The sequence below is a fragment of the Equus przewalskii genome, chromosome 15, assembly GCF_037783145.1.
Source record: "Equus przewalskii isolate Varuska chromosome 15, EquPr2, whole genome shotgun sequence".
Taxonomy (NCBI): domain Eukaryota; kingdom Metazoa; phylum Chordata; class Mammalia; order Perissodactyla; family Equidae; genus Equus; species Equus przewalskii.
The window spans coordinates 44,793,891-44,817,673 of record NC_091845.1 but is presented as its reverse complement, the minus strand read 5'-3'; the positions used below and the strand labels follow the sequence as shown (position 1 = coordinate 44,817,673).

General features: G+C 44.4%; 1 protein-coding gene across 9 annotated transcripts; it reads left to right on the top strand.

Moving 5' to 3' along the window:
• Positions 1-112: 112 nt before the first annotated feature.
• Positions 113-19,797, top strand: ZNF662 (zinc finger protein 662). 9 transcript variants are annotated; one of them, XM_070575704.1, is made up of 6 exons: positions 113-544; positions 7,693-8,080; positions 9,675-9,801; positions 10,445-10,561; positions 12,612-12,713; positions 13,707-19,797. In XM_070575704.1, the coding sequence occupies exons 1-6, from the start codon at positions 501-503 to the stop codon at positions 14,732-14,734; spliced, it is 1,806 nt and encodes a 601-aa protein (XP_070431805.1). In that variant the 5' UTR covers positions 113-500; the 3' UTR covers positions 14,735-19,797. The 9 variants fall into 9 exon arrangements, with proteins under 9 accessions (XP_070431805.1, XP_070431807.1, XP_070431806.1 ...); XM_070575706.1 differs by having other exon boundaries at positions 122-544; positions 7,693-8,375; XM_070575705.1 differs by having other exon boundaries at positions 162-544; positions 7,693-7,945.
• The last annotated feature ends 3,986 nt before the right edge of the window (positions 19,798-23,783 follow it).

Genomic DNA, 23,783 nt, shown 5'->3' with positions numbered 1-23,783 from the left:
TGGTGGTGATGGAGGTCGGGGGAGGGACGGTGGGGGACGTGGCAGGGGCCAATGTGGCTCGAGAGCTCAGAGGAGGGGGCAGAGTCTCCAGCAGGAGGCCGGCTTGGCAGGCACAGTGCGTATTCGGGCCTTGACCCATCGTGCTGCCCTGAACCCCTCTCACTCCGGCCGGTCCAGCCACCCATGCGTCTGGGTCCAGCCCGCCGGAGCCACTGAGGGGCGGCCTGATGGACCGGCAGTGATTACTGGCTCTCCTGGGCAGACTGGTCTGTCCCAGGGAAATCGGCCCACGCAGCTGCCCTCCCAGCCCTCCCTAGAGGCCAAGTGCAGGCAATCCAGAGCCAGCGCTGCACTCAGCCTTCCCTACTTGGGCCGCAGCTCGGCGAGAGCGTGGCGGCAAAGCTACCACGGAAGGCAGGCTGGCCTGAAAGAACCAACGATACGTAGAGGCGGCCTCCAGGCGTGCTAGAGCGGGCGCCGTCCCGAAGGCCGGAAAGGCGATGACGCACTTCCGGCCCTGCAGCCTGCGCTCCGGCGTCTCTAGGTAGGCGCCGCGAGTGGCTGTGCGTGTGGAAGCGCTTATTGTTCGTTGGTCAGCCGGGCTTCGAGCCGAGGCGCGGTGTGTCAGTAGTTCGCCTGCAGAGCCATCAGTAAGGGAGTGGGGCTGGGGCTGGGGTTGGGACCTGCGGAGGGGGCTGCGTCCTTTCTTCCTAGCGCGCTCGTTTCCAGCGCGTGCACTGAGCGGAGCCACCACTTGGGCCCGCCCTCCTGCAAGGCATCTCATAAGCCCAGCAGGAGCGTCGCTTCGGTTATCCTGTAACATTTTTTGTGCTCCTTTCTTGCTCACCTTATTTTCACATTCCATGGTGGACAGGTGAATGGGTTGAGTTCTCTGCACAGGGCTCAGTCGGGTCTGTCGTCCCGTCCGGTCTCATGTTTTCTCATTCCATACGTGGCCCAGACTTTTGAGCAACTGTGCACCTACTGGAAGGTTCTGTTTAACTTGCTGTGGTTCCTATATTGGGGTTCTCGTCTGGGGGTTCTCTAGTCCGGATGCACTGGCAATCCCCTGAGTCTTGTTTGCCCTTTGTTCCGGTTACAGATGATGCTGATTTCTCCCCCCGCCGCTGCCACTTCCTGCCCACCTCCTCACCCGCGAAAGTCGACAGCAGTACCGTTGAAATGGGGATGCAGGGGAGAAATTACTTCACTCTGCCTTTAGATCAGATAATGGTCTCATTTAGCTTAGGGCTGGTCTTATTTATGACTCCTTTTCCTTCCTAATTTTCAAGAGTCCTTTTTTTCAGGGAGAGAAGTAAACCCCTCAGTGGCGGCTGGGTTCTTGACAGCTTGGCCCCAGGTTGATTATCTTACACTTAGTCTGCATCACATATACCAGGTGACAGCGAAGCCAGTGTAGGACTTAAAGGGCAACCTGGGTTCATGTCTCAACTCTGTAACCAACTCATGACACGACCCAGGACATTTCATTTCACCTCTCTGAGCCTTGCTATTCTTCTGCATCAACAGGAGGCTGAACTTGAGGTACTTGCCAGCAGTGAGATGCCATTTTAAAGGTATTGGGCTGTGCATTCACCAAGAGACTAAGAGATATGAGAGTGTATAGTGGAAGAGGATGGAGGGATAGGATGGGAATTAGAATGATTGATATTGAGCACCTGTCCTGTTCATGGCTCTATGCTAGTCATCCCCATTGCAACCGTGGCTATCACTATACTGTTCTGAGAATTTACCATGAGCCAAGTATTATACTAAATGCTTTGTTTGTATTAGGCCATCTAATCCTCATATCAACTTCCTATCAGGGATCCCTAAGACCACCCTCACGTTCAGAGATTCTCTAGAAGAACTCTCAGGGACTCAGCATACAGTGGTACTCATGGCTAAGATTTATTACAGTGGTAAACTAAGGATACATAGCTGGATCAAAGGGAAAAAGACTCCCTAATGCTTTCTTCTTGAAAGAAGAAATCACAAGAGAAATTAGAAAATACCTTGAGATGAATGAACATGGGGACCTACTTACTAAAACCTTCATATAGTGAAAGCAATGCTAAGAGGGAAAATGCTAGCTGTAAATGCTTACGTTAAAAAAGATCTCAAATCAATAACCTAACTTTACACCTTAAGAAACTAGAAAAGAAGGGGGCTGGTTCCGTGGCCGAGTGGTTAACTTTGCTCGCTCTGCTTTGGCGGCCCAGGATTTCACTGGTTCAGATCCTGGGTGCGGACATGGCATTGCTCGTCAGGCCATGCTGAAGTGGTATCCCATGTGGTACAAACAGAGACACTTACAGCTAGAATACACAATTATGTACTCAGAAGCTTTGGGGAGAAGAATAAAAAAAGAAAAAGATTGGCAACAGTTGTTAGCTTAGGTGCCAATCTTAAAAAAAAAAAAAGAAACTAGAAAAGAAGAGCAAGCCCAAGTCAAAGCTAGCAGAAGGAAGGAAATAATAAAGATTAGAACAGAGATACATGAAATAGAGAATAGAAAAACAATAGAGAAAATCAGTGAAACCAGAAGTTGGTTATTTGAAAAGTTCAACTAAATTGACAAACCTTTAGCTAGATTGACTAAGAAGAAAGTAGAGAAGATGCAAATAAGTAAAATCAGAAATGAAAATGGGGACATTACTACCAACCTTACAGAGATAGGAATGATTATAAGAGAACACTATGAGCAATTGTACTTCAACGAATTAGATAACCTAGAAGAAATGGACAAATTCCTTGAAACACAAGTTACCTAAACTGACTTGTGAAGAAATAGAAAATCTCAGAAGACCTATAACAAGTAAAGAGATTAAAGCCCTAATTAAAAACTTGCCAACAAAGAAAAGTTCTAAGCCAGATGGCTGCATTGGTGAATTTACCAAACATTTAAAGGAAGATTAACACCAATCCTTCTCAAACTTTTGCAAAAGATTAAAGAAGAGGGAACACTTCGTAAGTCATTCTGTGGGGCCAGTAGTACTGTGATACCAAAGGCAAGTGAAGGCATTATATGAAAGAAAATTTCAGACCTTATGAATATAGATGCAAAAATCCTCAACACAATATTAGAAAATCAAATCCAATAGCACGTTAAAAGGATGATTCACCATAACCAAGTGGGATTTATATCAGCAATTCAAGGTTAGTTGAACTTAAGAAAACCGATTTGATACATCACATTATTAGAACAAAGAGGAAAAAACCCTACCTGATCATTTCAGTTGATGCAGAAAATACATTTGACAAAATTGAACACAGTTTCATAATAAAATCTCTCAGAAAACTAGAAATAGAGGGAAAATTCCTCAATACGATAAAGGGTATTTATGGGAAACCTGCAGCTAAGATCATAATCAATGGTGAAAGACAACTTTCCCTCTAACATCAGGAAGGCCCCAAAACAAGGATGCCCACTTTTCACTGCTGCCGTTCAGCATTGTACTGGAAATTCTATTAGCTATTAGGCAAGAAAAAGAAAGAAACAGCATTCACATTGGAAAGGAAGAGGGAAAACTGTCTCTATTCACAGATGACATGATCTCATATATAGAAAACCCCCCCAAAATCCACAAGAACTACTAGAGTTAATAAATTCAGCAAAGTTGCCGGGTACAAGATCAATATAAAAAGCAGTTATGTTTCGGGGCTGGCTTGGTGGCACAGCAGTTAAGTGCGCACGTTCCACTTTGGCGGCCCCGGGTTTGCTGGTTTGGATCCTGGGTGCAGACATGGGACTGCTTGGTAAGCCGTGCTGTGGTAGGCGTCCCACATATAAAGTAGAGGAAGATGGGCATGGATGTTAGCTCAGGGCCAGCCTTCCTCAGCAAAAAGAGGAGGGTTGGCAGCAGTTAGCTCACAGCTTATCTTCCTCAAAAAAAGAAAAAACTTATGTTTCAATATATCAGCAGCGAGCAATCCAAAAAGGAAATTAATACAATTCCATTTACAATAGCATCTAAAAGAATTAAATATTTAGGAATAAATCTACCCAAGTTGGTGAAAGACCTGTATGCTGAAAATACAAAACATTGCTGAAAGAAATTAGACTTACATAAATGGAAAGACATTCCATGTTCATGGATAGGAAGACATAACATTGTTAAGGTGTCAATACTACCCAAAGTGATCTATAGATTCAACACGATCCCTATCAAAATCCCAACAGCTTTTTTCAGAGAAATGGAAAAGCTGATCTTTAAATTCATGTGGAATTTCAAGGAGCCCTGAATAGCCAAAACTGTCTTGAAAAAGAATAAAGTTGGAGGACTCACTCCTCCTGCCTTTAAAATTTACTGCAAAGCTACATTAAATAAAACATCATGGTATTGGCATAAAGACAGACATATAGACCAATGGAATAGAATAGAGAGCCCAGAAATAAACCCTATCATATATGGTCAGTTGATTTTTGATAAGGATGCCAAGACCATTCAAGGAGGAAAGGACACCATTTCAACAAATGACGCTGGAGAAACTGGACATCACATGCAAAAGAAGGAAATTACCGGAGCCGGCCCAGTGGTGCAGCGGTTAAGTTCGCATGTTCTGCTTCTCGGTGGCCCAGGGTTTGCCGGTTCAGATCCCGGGTGTGGACATGGCACCACTTGGCACGCCATGCTGTGGTAGGCATTCCACATATAAAAGTAGAGGAAGATGGGCACGATGTTAGCTCAGGGCCAGGCTTCCTCAGCAAAAAGAGGAGGACTGGCAGTAGTTAGCTCAGGGCTAATCTTCCTCAAAAAAAAAAAAAAAAAAAAAAAAGAATGAAATTACCTTACACTGCATACAAAAATTAACTCAAAATGTGTTAAGAGCTAAAACTGTAAGACTGTTAGAAGAAAACATTGAGGAAAATCTTTAAGACACTGGATTTGGCAACAATCTCATGGATATAACACCAAAAGTACAGGCAACAAAAGAAAAAATAGATAAACAGGATTTCATTAAAATTAGCTGTACAAACCCCCAACAGGATAAAGTGAAATAAATTCAAGTCCAGGCACATTGTAGTCAAACTTCAAAAATCTAAAGACAAGGAAAATGTTTGAAAGTAGCTAGAGAGAAGCAACATACTACCTATAGAAAAACAATTCGAATGAAAGTGGATTTCTTATCAGAAACCATGGAAGTGGCACAAAATTTTTTAAGTGATGAAAGGAAAGAACTGTCAAAACCAAAATTCTATGCCAGTGAAAATACCCTTCAAGAATGAAGGTAAAATCAGGATGTTCTCAGATGAAGGAAAATGAAGAGAATTGTCACTAGCATATCTACCTGAATATGATGGCTAAAACAAGTTCTGTAAACAAGAAGGAAACAATAAAAGAAGGAATCTTGGAACATCAAGATGGAAGGAAGAATGCAGGAGCCTGAAAAATGTGATTGGACTGCCAGTCACACAGTTGAGTAGCAAAAAGAACTTTGGAGCACATAACTGTGGGTACTGGACTTGGTCAGTCCTAGCAAATAGGCTGTGTAGACCCCCTACCTTCCTGTTGAGAGTACTGCTGGGCATGGACTGCAGTAGACACCTTTTCAGGGTGTGGCACTGCCATCCCCATCCACACAGCAGATGTCGGCAATATTACTCAAGGTCTCTTAGATGGCCTATGTTACATGTCTGGACTCCCCACATACACCCAGTCAGACACTAGTGCTACTTTTATAGCTAAAAATGCCAACAGTGGACAGTTACCTGGGACATTCGCTGGACCTTTCATGCCCTGTATCATCACCAAGAAGCAGGTGCTATTAAAAGGGAGAGTGAACTCAAAGAAAAACTGAAAAAAATAATTGGAAAACCAAGCTTCAGCTCTCAGTGTTGTACAACTTAAGATAGTCTATTTGGGCTCTTAATTTTACAACTACCTAAAAGGGTACCACCCATTTAAATGTAATATCTAATTATGAGGTTCAGGAGTGGGAGAAGGCCCGAACTGGCTGTAGGAAACCCAAAACACATAATTAACCCTTCTCACTCTATCTTTTTCCTCCAATGCCCATCCCAGGAAAACTGGACTACCAGAATTTGCAGGTAGGAAAGAAGAGCCAGGGCCTAGAAGACTGAAACCTAACATAGGGCTTTTGTTTTTTCTTGCCTCTCAGCTATGTTTGCTGGATTTGAGCAATTATAGATAATGATTATAATGATCATGAATTATGAGATGACAACTCCTAAGGTGCTCTTGTCATGGCCCACATGTCAGAGGGTAGGAGATGTTCTAGGATGTCATAAGTTATATAAGAAAGGAATTTCTGAGCTAACTAGGGATGAGTCTAAGCAAATGGTGTGGGTAAGACATGAGAGCCACAAGAGACCTTCCTTCTGGTGGGCCATAACTTAGTAATCGGGCATCTGAAGCCTCCTTGTTCTGAGCTAAAACTCCCATAATTGTTTTGTCACTTCATTTTGTCCCTAAAAAAATCATGGGAGCATTTGCTGTATGCTCAGTCTTCCTAGTGATCTTTCCCAGGGTAAGAGTCACTGCTTCCTTCTCAGTGCTCAAAGGCTGTCAGCAAGTATCCATTTACAAGCTTCTCTAGTATCCTCTTAGAAACTAACCAACCAACCAACCTATGAGCTTCTCTGAGGTCTCCTTTGCTCTGTGATTTTTCACAGGTATAGTATCTGTAAGCTTTCAGTACCTGGGGAGCTGTAAGGCATCTGAGCCTGTAGACTTGAATCCCTGTGAAACACACATCTTCCTACCTTGTTCACCCCATGAAACTGAATGTACAAACGGACAATGGCCAGACCATATAGAAAAATAGAATTCAGACCCACAATCTACAACAACCAGTCCAGGAAGCCAACCCGTTATCTGCAGTAACCAGTCCAAGAAGTCAAAAACACTGTCTGTAGCAACCAGTCCAGGAAGCCAAAATAATCCCTGTAGCAGTCAGCCCTAAACACCCAGAATTTGATTAATATGCTCCCCCAACCAGTCACATAAGGGCTTTGCTTCTTGCCAACCCCCTATGCCAACAATCTCTAATCAGAGCACACCTGAAGCGTTCCCTTTTTCCCACCTTAAAGCTTTCCCACTTCTCTGCCTGACTTAGAGTCTCTGCCAAATGCAAGTGATGATGGTTGACTCCCTTGCTGTAGCAAGCTCTGAATAAATAGACTTTGCTTGTTCTCATGTGGATGGTCTTCCTTTATTTCTGCCACTTTGTTTAAAAGTTTAACTTTCTGACATGCTGTGTGGTATTAGGTAAGCCCTTTCCTCTCTTTGGGCCTTACTTCAACTGAAAAATTGGTTCACTATTTATTCATTCATTCATTCTTTTATTCAACAAATGTTCCTTGGCACTTAAAGAAATTGGGCCCTAAGAGCTGCTAGACATTGGGCGGATGTTAGAGGCACAAAGATGGACATGCCAAGTACGTAATCTGCTCTCTGAGAATGTAGAACATAGTAAAGGGAGGCGGATAGATGAACAGGCATAGTCAAGTGTGCAGCCTTACATCAGCATCCATCCTACAAGAGTGCTGAAAGGTGAAGCAGGACGGTCAGTGGGAAGAAGAGGGCCAGGAAAGGATTCCCAGAGGAAGCCTCTTCCCAGAGGAAGCCTCCTCCGCGGCCGTCGGCTCCCCTCCATCCCTGCAGCGGCGCGCCGGGGCAGTCGGTATCCCTGGGAGAGCTGGACCACTCTCCCCTCCTTCCTTTGCAGGGCGAGAAGGGAGGACCACAGAGATGCGGCGCCCTCCACCGTCCTAGAGAAGCCGGAGTGGCACGACTGCTGCAGCTTCCACCTCTCCAGTGCGGGACTCTGGCCCGCGCGGAACGTGAAGACCTGGCGTGGGGTTGGCCAGGCTGGCGGGGCGTGGAGTGTCGGTCTTGCCTGGGTCGCTCACGGGCGCGGGGCGGTTATGTCAGGGCCACCCTGGTCCGGAGTGTCCCTCCCCAACACCGGACAGCCCCGGGTAGGGCCCGGCGCGCGCTCGCTTCCCCGGAGGGCGGCCCGGGCCCTGGCGACCGCGGCCCTGGCGAGCAGAGCCCGCTTCGGCCCTGCGCTCGAGCTGCTGCCAGGACAGCCCGCGCCGGCCCGGGCGCGCCCGGTGAGTGCGGGGCCGGCGCCACGAAGCTGGCTCGGCTCTGCCTCTGGCTCTAGGCCCAGATGAGGGGCGGAGAGGGGGCAGTGTGGCGACTGGGAAATCGGGGTACAGCCCAGACTGGAGGGCCCGGAGGAGCAGGCGAGGGACAGAGTGGATTCGACAGCCCTCAGACTTGCGCCGTCAGGGGAAGCACATGTGAGCCAGGTGCTGGGGCGGAGGTGTTCACAGAGCGCTGTGCGCAGCGACGAATGTCCAGAATTTCCATGGCACTGGCTTTACAGAGCTGGTTATGTTTGAGGTGGGTCTTGAGATGAACATGAGTTTGCAGGCGGAAGAGGGAGAAATTGGATCTTAAGGCAGGGGGAGTTGCAGTTGCCAGGACACAGATCAGGGCAAGGAAGGGGTTTGGGTTCGTAGCAGGATAGTGACAGGATAGGGGATGAGGGTGGGGGTGCAGGAGATGATCCTTGGCAGGTAAACTGGGTCCCTGAGTAGTGAAGGAATTGTCTGTGGTGCAGAGGATGTGGACATTTTTAGGTGGGCAAAGGTGAGCCAACCAAAAACTTTGAGCCCTAGAATGCTGGGTAGGTCACTGTGGGGGCATTATAGAGCAAGGCCTGATGTGAAATGGACCAGAATCAGCCCCTCCATAGTATGGAGACTGAGATCCTGAATGAGGCAGTGGCTGGGAATTATAGGTCTTGACAGCTCCAAGTTAGCACTGTTTGTGTTTCTCAAGGAAGCGGTGGGAGAGAAAGGAAAGAAGGGCCGCAGGAGCTCGGGCTCCCAGAGATATAGAAAAAGGGGACCTTGAGACTGGGATGTGGGTAAGAAAGAGCAGGGTGGAGTGTTATAGAGAGTATGCTGGGGTCTGGGAGTACGGGGAGGAAAGTCAGAATTTGCATCTGCCCTTTTGATACAGGCTCCAGAGCAACCCGAGCGTTCTGAGGTGCCCTTAGCTGCCTCTTCGACTGGTGGCGGTGACTGGGAGGGAGAGAAGAGAAAGGGTCCTACACAGGGGCAGCAGGGGAGGCAGGAGTGAGGCTAGAAGGCAATGTGATGCAGTAGGTAAGAGCCAGAGTCAAACAGGCCTGAGTTCTGTCTTGGTTCTGTGACTTTGGGGCAGTTCCTCTCTGAGCCCTGGTTTCCTCTTCAATAGAATGGATCTAATGCCCTCCTTGTGTTTGCTGTGAGGTACACACAAAGTAATATGGGTAGAGTGCTTGCACAGGCTCCACAAATGGTAGTTGCTCTTGTTATGAAGGGTTGATGACCTCTGAAAGAGGACACATTGTGGAGAAAGGATGGCACCTAGAGCACAAAGAGTTGTTTTGGGTGTAGGAGTGAAAAGGGAAAACTTGCAGAGACTCATGAAAAAGATGAGAGGATGTCTGCTGTAAAGTAAAGATGAAGAGACCTGAGAAACTTGCTGGCTGATCCCTTATGTCTTTGTAGGTAGGGGGAAAGCTTCCTTAGACATTCAGAATCTAGAAACTGAACAGGCATGCCCTTCAGTACCTCTTAGTTCCTCGTCTCCCCTTCTTCCAGGCCCTGGTCCTGGGATTGTCCTAGGGTATTTAAACACATGTTGTTTCAGGAGTCAGTGACCTTCGAGGACGTAGCCGTCTACTTCTCTGAGAATGAATGGACCGGCCTGGCCCCTGCTCAGAGGTCCCTGTACAGGGATGTGATGCTGGAGAATTATGGGGCCGTGTCTTCCCTGGGTAAGGGTCTTTCCCTTTGCACTCTCCTCTGCCCTTCAGAGTTTCCTGGCTCCTTCTCCCTCAAAGGCTTAGGAGTCTTTGATAACCTTCAGCTGAGTGGCAGCCTCAGGCTCCTGGATTCTTACTGACCCAACCTTAGCAGTTGCTGGGAAGTGAAAAGTCCTAGTATCAATTCAGGCCTCATAGAGGACTTGCTTGTCCCAGGGTGAGAGCTTCCCACCTCCTAACCCATGTGCAGTGGGAAGAAAGCAGATTCCTAGTGCCCCATCGAGCCCCCCAGTTCCCCATCCTCTCAGTTTGGGAGACCCGGCCCAACACTGAGCATCCTCATACTGATGTCTGGACTTGGGAGCTCTAAGAGAGGGAGAGAACAAGAAAGCTCAATTCCTCAATGAGTGAACTCATCCATTTGCTCACTCAGCTGTTACTGGGCACCTTTTACTCTGTCTACTTCCTGAACTCTGTAAGCCTCCTGGCCCCTCTCCCCTGGGTCTCCTGTCCCTTTCCCTGGACTTCCTTTCCTGCTTTCCCTGGTAATTTCCCTTCTTTCTCCTCCTGCCCCTGAAGACACAGGCCTGGGAGGAGCCTGGGATTGTTCTTTGTCACCCCACTCACCTGCCTGTCCCATTTCCTTCCCCTCAAGCAACATTTCCATTTCCCAAACCGGCTCTGATTTCCCAGCTGGAGCGAGGGGAAGCACCCTGGTGCTCGGCTCCTCAGGGAGTTCTGGATGGAGAGGGCCCGAGGGGCATCTCCTCAGGTGAGTGAGGACAGGTGCCAGTCATCTGACCAGTTCCCTTGTCGTGATCTTTAAATTGTAGTAGGTGTCTCTTCTCTTAACCTAGGGTTGTAGACACCAGTAGGATTCCCTTTTTTCCACTGTGTTCTCATGTGTTCCGTCTTTTTAAGTCGTTGTTTTGTTCATCCTGGCTCCTCTGTGTGCCATCTTCATTCACCTGTTTTGCCTCTTCCCCATCTCCTCTGTCCTATCCTGGCTGCTATTTATCTTTACTCCTTGACTTTTCTGTTCACTCTCTGATCTGAGGTGGCCTTTCTATTTTCCAAGCCTGCTTATAGAAGATTCTTACTGCCCTTTGGGGTGTCATGGCTGGCTTCATCATTAGAAATCAAGAAGTCTCAATAACCCTGAGCCAAATAGTTCCTGTTCTTTAGGGATTTCTGGTGGGGAAAGCCCTGACAAGGCCAACACAGGGCTTTCCAGCTCCTAATTTCCTAGTGAAAACTGTGTCCCATTATTGCCTCCTTGGTCCTTTCTGTCTTCTTCCCACAGGGGCTCTTCTGTGGGCACAGTGAGACTTGAGCTGTGCCCTCAACTTCCTCATTCTCATAGTTCCTTTCTGTGTCTTGCAGCCTTTCCGTATTAGGATACTCTTGATTGCAATTAACAACTCGATTCAAACTAGCTTAAACAATAAAGATGAATTGTTGTTTTGTGTAATTGGGAAATCCATAGGTAGAGTGGGCTGCAGGTACAGTTTTATCAGAATTCCAATCTCTACTCTTCTCTGTCTCCTTGTATGTTGGCTTTCTCTATGGTCTAGCTCCTTTCATGGTTGTAAGGTGATTGGTAGTTGTAACCAGGACTCTGCTTCTTCATACCTAGGGATAGAAAAAGAGTGGGCCTTCCTCAGGCTTTAACTATTGCGGATCAAAGTCCCAAGTATTGCTCTAATGCACCCTCTTAAGTCTTATGCCAGCTCTAAATCAGTCACTGTGGCCAGGGAAGTATTGTGCACTGATTGGCTTTGCAAGAACTGCTGATCCCTAAACCAATCTCTCTTGTAGAGTGGAATGGGATAACCTGATTGGCTTAGACCCATGGGGGCCTACAGTAGGAGTTGGAACTGGGATCACTCTCCACCAAAGGGCATGGCTGCTCTGCATTGGGGCAGGGATAGAAAGGAGGTAGGGAGACAACTACAGCATCCTTTACATTCTCTTAGGATCTCAGTGCTTACTCTCCCCAACACCCAAGGGAATTTCCCATCTTTGTTTTAGACAGAAAGCTAATAGCCAAGTTATTCCTGGAGTAAAACCCTAACTCCCTGACCTGCAGCAGACCGTCTTGGAGCACGTGTCCCTGCTCAACGTCCACTTTTGTCTAGAGAAGAGAATTCTCAGGGGACACACAGTCCTTGCCTTTAGCAACATAAAAGGTCATCATTTGGAAGTTGTAGAATTGATCTGTTTCTTAGGAGGCTTCAAATGGAAGTCACAAAGAGACAGATCTTACCTAAGCCTGGAGAGTTTATTAGTGGGCCTTTGTGAATAGAGATGTCTATCATGAGAGTAAGAAGTGACTTCTGGAAATGGCTGAGTGAGGCTATGAGGCCATTTCTTATGGATGCCATAGAGAGAACCATCGTGGGTTGTTTGTGGAAAGACAGGGCGGAAGGTAGGTAGGAAGGAAGGAAATTAAGAGATTGTGGTTTCCCAACATAGCCTCGGAAACAGCTCTTTGCAATTCCATCCTATCCTGATTCCTTTCTGTGTGAACTGGCTTTTACCTCCTAGGGGCAGGTGCAGAAGGAACTGTAGTCTTTCCTGTTTCTTGACATTTTTAAATGAGTGATATGTTTTTGTATTTTGGGGAGCTGATAGAATCGCAACTTCCCTGTGCCTCTATTTCCTATCCTTTATATTCTTATCCCCTTCAAGTTTCAGGTCATCTGTGTTACCAGTCTTGCCACCCCCCTCCATTCTCCCCTACCACTTCCATCTCTGCTCCTTTCCTAATGGGCCCCACTCCAGCAACTGAACCAGCCTTATTTATGTCTTGACCTTGGCAGGATATCCGTTTCTAAAGCCTGCTGGGATCTCCCATCTTGAGCAGGTGGAAGAGCCATTGAACCTGAAACTGCAAGGAGAGGGTCCAAGCCTAATTTGTACTGGTAAGTGAGAGGGAAATGAGCACTTTTCTTACGGTCACATATTTTCCCCTATTTCCTTCGTAAAATGCTAAACTTCCATTTTACTGTCTGTGTTCTAAATAACAAACCTTCTAAACATCCCCAAATCAACCAGTTAATCAAGAGCAAACTTAAACTCTAAGCTTCTAGTTTTCGTTTGGACAAACTCAATTAATTAAATTTGGGTGGGTCTTGGGTCTTAGGCTCAAACTGAAAAGATGGCCTACCTTTCTGGCTGCTATTGTCAACTGATATTTTAAAAGTAAATGCTATATTTTACTCATTGTGTCAGTTGCTAGGGATCAAAAAATGGGTAATATATGCCCTTATCCTGGAAGAGCTCACAGTCTAATGGGACGTTATACCTAAATGTATGATTACAGCAAAATGTGATGCAACACAGGTGTGAATAAGACACTATGGGAACAAAGAGAGGGGAGTTTGCCTAACTCTACCTAAAGTAGTTTGGGGAAACACTTTTCCTGGTGGACCTCGTGAGGGGATTGAATGAGAAGACTCTTTCCTTTTAGTGTTGAAAAGTGTGAGGAAGATTTTTCTTGCTGCTCCCCTGCATGTGACAAACTCAGGTTCTCCAGGTATCCCACAAAGTGTTCTTTATTTCTGAACGGGTCTTCTGCTCTGAATCCTGGCCTGTTCCTCTCATGTTATAAACTGGACTACCTAGAAGGAATTCCATCTCCCTTAGATTCAATTCAACTGTTTCCTGAGAGCACCCCCCCAGCTTGGTCTGGTGCTGGGAATCACAACTCTCAGGGACTTGCTGTCTAGTTTCTGCCTTTTGCTTTTGGTTGCTTCCTGTCTGTTAGCCCTGTTTTGCCATTTTCAGCTAGGACAGGAGCACTTAGACACAGGGGTGTTACTTGGAGAGAAATGGACGTATTAATACCACTTGTTGACCTTAGTCACTCTGTCATGGGTAATGATGACACTTGCAGCTCTGATTTCTTCTTTCAGAGGGTGTGTTGAAGATTGAGAAGGAAGATTTTATTCTGAAGGAGGAAACTTTTGAGGAGGCACAGGAGCACATGGTGCTATCAAGTGGACCCCACTGGTGTGGCTCTCAGAAATTCTGGTTTGGAAAGACCTGGGAAGAGGAGAAAAGCAGATTAGGGAGATGGCCTGACTACCCCAGTGGAGGAAGTGTGGAGAACACTACAAATGATATTATAGAAGTCATTGTCAAAGATGAGATGATCTCAGTGGAAGAGTGTTCAGAGAATACTGATGTTAATACTCACCTTGTTATACATCAGAAAATTCTAGGTGAGCAGGTATTCTATACATGTGAAGAATGTGGCAAGTGTTTTGATCAAAATGAAGACTTTGATGAACATCAGAGAATTCATAATGGAGAGAAGGTCTATGGATGTAAGGAATGTGGGAAGACTTTCAGTTTTAGATCACATTGCATTGCACATCAGAGAATTCACAGTGGGGTGAAACCCTATGTGTGTCAAGAATGTGCTAAAGCCTTCGTTTGGAAGTCAAATCTCATTCGGCACCAGAGAATACATACTGGAGAGAAACCCTTTGAATGTAAGGAATGTGGGAAGGGCTTTAGTCAGAACACAAGCCTTACACAACATCAGCGAATCCACACTGGGGAGAAACCATATACATGTAAGGAATGTGGGAAAAGCTTTACTCGGAACCCAGCCCTTCTTCGACATCAGAGAATCCACACGGGGGAGAAACCTTATGAATGTAAAGACTGTGGGAAAGGCTTCATGTGGAACTCAGATCTTGCTCAGCACCAGAGGGTCCACACTGGGGAGAAGCCTCATGAGTGTACTGACTGTGGGAAAAGCTTCATTTGCAAGGCACACCTTATCCGACATCAGAGAATCCATACTGGGGAAAGACCCTATAAATGTAATGACTGTGGGAAGGCCTTCAGTCAGAATTCTGTTTTGATTAAGCACCAGAGGCGCCATTCTAGAGAGAAACCCTATAATTGTCAGACCTCTCACCTTGAACATTAGAGAATGCATAAGGGTGACACTTGTTTATAGTTCTTATGCTACAGGAACCCCAGAGACAAAATGAGATGACTGTCCACAATTTTCTGTACCTCAAATAGACAGTATTTTCTTGCCCCTTCTCCTGAACAGATACCCTGTACTCTAGCAAGACTGGTTCCCTAGTTCAACCATGTTTATACTAGGCAACATTTAGTTGAGCAGCTACTCTGTGTCAGGTACTGTGCTAACCACTTGACATACATTCTTTAATTTTTCTTAATCATATTAAGGTAGGTACTCTTATCCCCATTTTACAAATGAGAAATCTAAGGTTGGAAGGGTTATAAAACTCATTCAAGTTTGCTCAGCTAGTCAGTTATAGATTGGAACCAGGCCTATCTGACTCCAGATCCTACTGTTCTTTATTTGCGCACATTTCTGCTTCTACCCATTTTTAGTTGCTCAAGTTTCCCTAGCCAAAAGTTTCCCTTCCTTACCTAAGACCCAGTTCCTTCAACTAGCAGGCCTCTCCTCCTTTTCTACTTGTAATCAGTACCACCCAAGTTGGTATTTAATTATGTGCTATCTTATATTTTTCTAATTGTCTTATGTCTGTTAGTCCAACTAAATGGCTCCATCTGAATGGCTCTTTGAGGACCCAACACTGCATTTCTTTCATGTTTTTCAAATGTTGAAAATTATTTATTTTTGATTAGATATAACATGCTTATGATAAAAACATTGAAATAGTTCAAAAAGGTGTTCAGTGAAAAGTAAATATCCTTGTCACTCCTGTCTTCCGCTCTTCCTGCTCAGAGACAATCATTGTTACTAGTTGTATATCTTTCTGGATATATTCTTTCTATACATAAACAAGTATTTATTAATGCTGCTTTCATAAGTCTACCTCACTGAAAACTGTTATTTGATGTAGATGATGTGATGTTACAGTTATGTTGTCAACTCCAGGACCTCTTCTTCCTCAGAAGTTGTGGTCCTCCTGAGATCACCAAGGTAACTTAAGGAAAGCAGTGGAGGGTAATCTGGGTTGTGCAATCTTAAGACCTGATTGCATATGTGTTATAACATAGTACTTTGAGACTGGGAAAATGTAAAGCAAGTGGGAGACTTTTTCATAAAAATTTGAGTAACTCCACCTCCTTTCATTGTACCACTATCCTAAATCCTCTCCCAGTCTACCCCCTTCTCATCACCATAATAGCCCAAACCCAAAGTAAGCTGTGGGGCCATCACCAGGGAAGGGAGACATGGTCACTCTCTGATAATGGTTAATGCTTTGTTAGGTAGACTCAGCCAGTTAGTGGTGGAAATATAATCCAATATTTTGGCATCAGAGTCACAGATGCCCTCCCTAGGTCCAGGATCAAAGATAAAACAAATGTTAGTAACACAGGTTCTACACAGTGAGGAAGGAGAAAGTGAAGAATTCCAAAATTAACTAACTCAACGTGAAATAAGGAGTCTATAAAATAAAATGTTAAGGAGCTGGCCCAGTGGCATAGTGGTCAAGTTCGCGTGTTCTGCTTTGGTGGCCTGGGGTTCGCTGGTTTGGATCCTGGGCACAGGCCTACACACTGCTCATCAAGCCATGCTGTGGTGGTGTCCCACATACAAAATAGAGGAAGATTGGCACAGATGTTAGCTCAGCAACAATCTTCCTGAAGCAAAAAGAGGAAGATTGGCAACAGATGTTAGCTTAGGGCCAATGATTCTCACCAGAAACATATATATATATTTAAAAGAGGATACAGGATGTTAATACCAATTCTGAAGAAATGCAGGATATTAGATAATGGTATTAAGCATCATAAAGGGTTAGAAAACCAAAGGCCCTATTCAGAGGAGAATGCTGGCCAAAACAGATCTGAAACATCCATTCCAGACTCTTCACCTTTAGAGCCATTTTCAGACTGCAGTTTGCCTCATTGCTATTTAGGCATCCCACTTTTTAAGCTCCCAGCCAGTTAATATTTATTGTTGACAAAGCAGCAAAGAGGAGAAGCCAGAGGCCTGCTTGGACCAAACTTCTGCTTCCTGGAAATTACAAACATGTTAATAACTCTAGAGTCCCTGATGGCTGAAGCCTAAGGCCATGTAATAAGGAGAACTTCGCCTAGCATAGTTCAGCTAGGGTAACCTCTAATAAGCAGCAAAAATTTTGTTTTGTACTACATGGAACCAGGAAATGGAAATGAGTGATGTGAACAAGTATTTGGGGGAAGTTGTTTACTAAGCAAATATTACTGAGCACCTGGCTGCATGCAAAGTGCTATGCAGGTGCCGTGTAAACAGTGATAAGTCAGACTTGCTCCCTGCTTTCCTGGAACATTAATCTAGTGAGAGAGACCAACCAAAAAAATCAAGTAAACAAAATTATTAAAAATTGCCAAGTGCTATGAAGGGACTAAACAAGGTACAGAGAGAATGATGGTGAGGGACCCTCTCCCTATATAGATGGCCAGGGAAGGCCTATCCTAAGAAGTAACATTAAAGGTAAGACTCATAGAATGAGAAAGAGCCGCTTGGATCAAGAACGGGAAGAACAGGCAGAGGGAACTGCTCTGCAGACTCCTTGTGTGAAGAGTTTGGCATGTTCAAGAAACTGAATGGTTTTAGCTATAGCATTATGATCAAGGGTATGTGTGGCACAAGTTGCGTTTGTAGGATAGGTGGGCCAAATCATTCAATTCCATCCTAAGCGAAAAGAAGCCATTCAATGGAAGCCATGTCAATGGAGGAATGACATGTTTGATTCATATTTTAAGATGATCCCTCTGGCTGCAAGTAGAAATGGTTTCTAAAGGGACAAAAGCTAAAGGAGAGATAATGTTGGAAACTGCTACAGTCCAGGTTGGAGATGATGGCAGCCTGGAGAGTATGGTGGTAATGGAAATGGAGAGAAGGTGGATTTAAGATATATTTTGGGAATAAAATCAGTGACCTGCTAATGGATTGGATACAAGGAGTGATCGACAGGGAAGAACAGGGATGGCTTTCTGGTTTCTGGTACGAGCAGCTGAGTTAGTGGTACTATTTACTGGAATGAATAAGACTGAAATGGGAATAGATTTGAGGAGGGAGAAATCTAGAGCTCTGTTTTGGATTAACATTTGAGATATGTGTGAGATATGCATGTAGACATTTCAAGTAACTGGTTGAATATATGGGCTGGAGCTCTAGGTTAGTCATATCTGGAGCTGTATATTTGGGAGTCATCAAACAAGCAGAGGGTATTTAAAGCCATGGGCAGAAATGAATGAAATCCTCTAGACTATCTATTACAGTAGCCACTAGCCACATGTGGGTATTTAAATTAAATTAAAAATTTAGTTCCTTAGTTGCTAGCCAGATTTCAAGCACACAATAACTGTATGGGGCAGTTGTCCATCATCTTGGGTAGTATAGACATAGAACATTTTCATTATTGTAGAAAGTTCTGTTGGACAGTACTGCCCTCATAGAGAGTATAGTAAGATATGAGGACCCGCGATGGAGTCCTATGGAATGCCAATTCAGTATTTAGGGAGTTGGACAGAGGGAAGGGCCAGGAAGAGATGCTGAGAAGAGTGGTCAGTGAGGGGTTGGCAATTTTACCAGTGGACACATTACACAGGCAGCAGTTGAAATAGGGTTGAAGCTTGGACCAGGACTACAAGGAAGCGATCATTAAAATCCTAAATATTCATAAGCTCCCAGAGTGAGGATGATGTATATACTAGAAGGTCAGTATCTTAAAATGGGAGAGAGAGAGAATGAATAGGAGTAAGAACCCATGGAAATGGAATGATGAAAGAGAGGAAATAGTATGGACTTACAGAGGAGCATCATGGAAGTTAGTCTACTCTAGGAACTCTTTCCCTCAAAGATGAAAATGTTTGTAGACAGAGTGGCGGAATGGCAAGACAAATTTTAGAAGTATCACACTGAGAAAAATTATGGCAAAAGATAGGTATTTCAGGAGGATTATAAAGAAGCATGTGGAAATGGATGGACCCTACCAAGAGAGTTCCTAACTCGTCTATTCCTTACCAGAGGCCCAGAGACAGGCATTTGGAAGCCCTGAGCCCGTTTCAAAGTCTCTATAGTCTGTGATGAAGAAATTGCAACATGGAACACCTTCCAATTTGTAATGATGCTTTCCACATATCTCAAAGTCAGAAGAGGAATAAAATTAATACTCGATTTCTATATTTCAGAGAAATATAAAAGGTAGAAATTCAGCATACTTTCTGACAAATTCCATTTAACTATATTAAAATCAAGAATTGATTATGGTAAAATTTTGTCTGTGAAATTTTCGAAAGCAGTATTGGAAAGTGAGGAAATATAAAAATAGTGTATAGAGTCCTTCACATATTGAAAATTAGCTAGCCTACCCAGAATCTCTTGGGGAAATGAATAATTAAATCTCTCCTGCTTTGCAACCCAGAACCAGCTACAGAGTTGCCTGCTGTAGAAGCAACTCAGTTGTAAATCAGCGTCTGCAATTCTGAGCATGTCTTTGTGACTTTCAGTCAGAGCTCTGTAATGTTCACCTCTTGTTTGGTTCCCAGCACCCATTTCCCTTCTCCTTGGGAACAGCAACCCAAATATTCTTTGGGAAAACATCCTTTCTCAGCCACCTAGCTTGGCTCCACCCCCAACTTCATAAGTAGATCCTTTTTGGCCTAGGTCCTTCAACTCATCCTATCCCCTTGGCCACAGAGCCAATGACGTATGAGGAGATATTTACCGGGCCTTCTGGAAGAGAGAGGCTTTTCTTCTTTGAGAGGGACCAAAGGAGATATTCTCTGTTCTCCTTTGTATGGCATGTATATGTAGGAAGACGTGAGGTCTGGAACTGTAGCAACAATTTTTTGATTATAAGGAGAGAGTCTGGAGCTTCCTGGCATTACCATGTGGAGCCCGAGGATAAAACCATGACCAAAGAAGACAGTGGTGAAGCAGAGAGAAACTGGGTCCTTGGTGACATCATTTGAGCCACTAGACCAAGCCTTACCTGAAATAGTCCTACCTCTGGACTTTTCAGCTATGTAAGCCAATAAACATCTTTTGTTAAACTAGTTAGATTTGAGTTTTCTGTCATTTATAACTTAGTCATACCGATAGAGGCTTATATTTGAAAGCACTGTGTTTTCGTACAACACCTTAATGTCACATTTTTTCTTGCTTAGTAGTCCCACCAGATCCTCATTTGTATCTCATCTCAGTTGCTTAGAGCTTGAGTGTCTAAATAGGTGCCTCTCATGCCCTAAACTTGATTTCACGAATACCACCGGACTGATGTTTTGTCAGACCATAGCATACCTTCCAAACTTGATGAAAATATACTGTCAGTTCCAGATTCTAGTGGATAACTTCCTATCTCTTTGAAGTCTCTTCCAGGCTCCCCTACCCTACCTAGGTGAATTTTGGGTTTGCTGTGTCACCCACATTTTAAGTGAGATAATTATGGAATAACCAGGCATTGATTTATATCTGCTAGAGGCTTTGTTTTATTGAACAATGGTCCAATGCTTGTTGAGAAGGACAAAGTCCAGACCTACAGAAGATTCCCTGAAGTTGAAAGTCACTTCTCAGCCCAGTGATTGAGATGTAAATTATAGGGTGAAAGTTACTTTCTTACTTTATCAAAAAGAGAAAACAATAAGAATCAGCTTTGACCATTTTTTCCACAAAAGAAGGACCATATTTGTCTAGTGTGAGTGATACAGGTTTTGGGGTTATGCAACTGCATGTTTTCAGCCTTCACCCCCATTTCCAGCATACCTAGTCCAAGTTGGACTCAAGTGTGCTTGGCATGAATGAGGCTTGAGACCCAATACCGTCTGATTTCCTCTATGTTGTACCCACTAAAGTTGACAAAAAGTCACTCATTCATTTTCAAGTATATAACAAATAGAAACTTTATTCTGTGGATAACATAAAAAGCAATGAGAAAGAATTGGTGTGAGAGAAGAAGCCGAAAAGTAAATTTGTTTATCAATCAACTGGTGTCTCAGGTAGTATCCTATAGCGATTTCTTTTCCCCTCAGATGAGTTCCCTGCTCACCAGGAGTGCCTTGTGGAGAGGCTGACATGGGCTTTTGACTGGCCCCCTTCTCTCTGAGAAAATATTAATTCTGAATGGATGGGATCTAACCATCAGGCCCCAATACATTTTATTATTTTCCTGGGAGGCTCAAAGGATAATCAAGCAAATGGAGCTAAGCTCCCCTGATCGTCTGCCCCAGGGATGACAGATCAGATTCCCTGATGTTCCTTTGAAAAATGCAAGGGTGTGTGAAGAGGAAACAAGGAAAGGAGGGGAGTGGTATTTGTGGGAAATTGGTGGCAAATAACACTAAAAACAAACAAACCAGGATGTATAAAGTGAAACTATTCTGAAAAGGTAACAGACGTACTGGAGGGAAGCCACTAATGATGCTAATATGGAAACTGAAAATCGACTCAGGTCATACACTAGAGGTGGGCATGATCCATCCATAGAGCCTTGATGCCGGCTCGACCTGCAGACGGGCTGGAGGCTGGTGCCCTGTGAGGTGGGAGTTGTTCTGAAAGACCAGTTGCGGTTCTTGACGGCTACTCTATTTCCTCTCTGTTCACTCAGCCCATAGCAATTGGCTGCTACTCCTGTCAAATTCCTTGAGCTGTGGTTTCTTTGGCTTCATCCTCTACAGCATGTATCCCTGTTGATAATTTGGAATGTCCTTGAAAGTGTCCTCTTGACTCTTGGGACACCACTTTCTCCTGATGTTCCTGACCTGTTAGTTCCTGCCTCCTTTGAGTTTCCTTCACTTCTGTCCACCCTTTAAAGATAAGTAGTCCTCCTAAATATCCAATCTTGTCCCTCCTCTAAGTCTGTACAGTGTCACTAGGTGACAAGATTATTCTCCCATTTGGGTTAAACTACATCTAGATGCCATATGTACAAAAATGCATTTATTATTCTTACCCACAGGTACACATTAACCTCTGTTTTCTCCACCACCCATCCAGTCCTCCAAGCCAGGAACCTCATGGAAACCTCAGCTTCTCTCTATCCTGCACCCTTATAAGCAGTCTGACCAGGTTTTAGTGATTCCATTTCACAAATGCAGCAAGTCTGTCACTTCCTTTCCACCTCCTCTGCTCTACTTCACTTGGTTATCATCTTAGAGTTTTGTGATAGCTACTGTCTTTTCAATCCCCTCTCTCATTCGAAGGTGAAGAATTTTTTTTTCCCTGAGGAAGATTCAACCTCAGCTAACATCTGTTGCCAGTATTCCTCTGTTTTGTGTGTGGGTCACCACCACAGCATGATCACTGACAGACGAGTGGTGTAGGTCTGTGCCCAGGAACTGAACTGGGGCTGCCAAAGTGGAGCATGCTGAACTTAACCACTAGGCCACCAGGGCTGGCCTAAGAAAAAAATTTTTTTAAATGAGAGTCTAATTATTTAATGATTAACTAGGAAAATCTTTTAATCCTTCTCTATTGCCTATAAAACAAAATCCAAATTCCTTGGGTGAATATTCAAAACTGTAGTACTGATTTGTTTTAATCTATGGTTTTACTCTATCTCCCTTTGATCTGCCACTTAGGTCTCAACTACAACCTCACTTTTCTGCTTCTAATTCTCAACCATGTCTTGCTCTTTCAAGAAATGAGTGACTGCATCTATATAGGTCAGTGGTTGTTGACTGAAGGTGATTTTACTGCACTCTCCCAGAGGACATTTGGCAATGTTTAGAGACTTTTTGTTGTTGTTAAAGTTGGGGAATGGGGTGCTACTAGTATCTAGTGGGTAGAGGCCAGGGATGCTGCTAAATATACTACAACACACAGGGCAGTCCCCCACTGAAAAGAATTATCTGATGCCAAATGCCAATAGTGCTGCTGTTAAGAAAATCTTGTATAGGTCAACCACATCTGGAAGTGTGTTGATCATTTCTTTGAGTCTTTAGAAACTTGCTACAAAGGAGGAACAAGTTTCAGCATGAAGAGAACACTAGAATGGAAACATAAATTTATGGAGAGGAAGACTTTTTGTTCATAGTGGTTGAGCAAATCAGTTGCGAAATCAGTTGTACTCTGCCAACCTGCAAAGCTAATTTTCTCCTCTTGGTCAAAGTGAGTGCAAGAAATAGAAATGAAGATATTCAGGGGCTGGCCCGGTGTCACAGCAGTTAAGTTCACACATTCTGCTTCAGCGACCCGGGATTCGCCAGTTTAGATCCTGGGTGGGAACGTGGCACCACTTGGCAAGCCATGCTGTGGTAGGCGTCCCACATATAAAGTACAGGAAGATGGGCACAGATGTTACCTCAGGGCCAGTCTTCCTCAGCAAAAGGAGGAGGATTGGTGGCAGATGTTAGCTCAGGACTAATCTTCCTCAAAGAAAGAAAGAAAGAAAGAAAGAAAGAAATAGAACAGAGGATATTCGAAAGGAGCCAGGTAACACCCTCTGCTGAACAGAGGTGAGACTGCCCTTGTCCTAAAGTGCAGTTAAGGTGGGATCTGGAGAGGTATGAGACTCTCCCTCTTCTCACCAGTTTAATTTTTCAAGTTTCTCTGGAACCAATGCTAAAACAAAAATGCTTTAATGGAGGCCTAAGAGGATAGGGAAAACCCCCAGTCCTGTTGCTTAAAGACTAAAACTACAAGGTCAGAAGGCCAAAACAAGGATCTTAGCAAGATCTCTGGTGGTACTGTGTAGCTGAGAGATGCCCCTTCCATTCCCTGCAATCAGTAGTAAGTGAGGTAGTGGTCTTGATTGGTTTCTCCTCTGGCATCCACTCTCCCCCTCCTCCTTTTAATTGGTACCCACATTTCACAGCCATATAGGGTGGACTTAACTACACTACCAGTTACCAGGGTGGCTTACATACTGACTGCCTTACATCAATTGGAATGATCTCATTTCCTTTGCTACATTTGTTGATTCAGTAGTGGGCATGTGATCTATGTTGATCCAGAGTGGAGCTCAGGACTTTTAAACATAGTTTAAGGGGGAGATAGCCTTTCTTTACTCTCAGATTTAAATTGAGAAGCATATATCTATGGCCAC

Coding starts and splice junctions, on each gene's coding strand:
- ZNF662 (XM_070575704.1), top strand. CDS start 501: ATGACGCACTTCCGGCCCTGCAGCCTGCGCTCCGGCGTCTCTAG. Junction 8,081..9,674: donor CGCCGGCCCGGGCGCGCCCG/GTGAGTGCGGGG, acceptor ATGTTGTTTCAG/GAGTCAGTGACCTTCGAGGA. Junction 12,714..13,706: donor TCCAAGCCTAATTTGTACTG/GTAAGTGAGAGG, acceptor TTCTTCTTTCAG/AGGGTGTGTTGAAGATTGAG.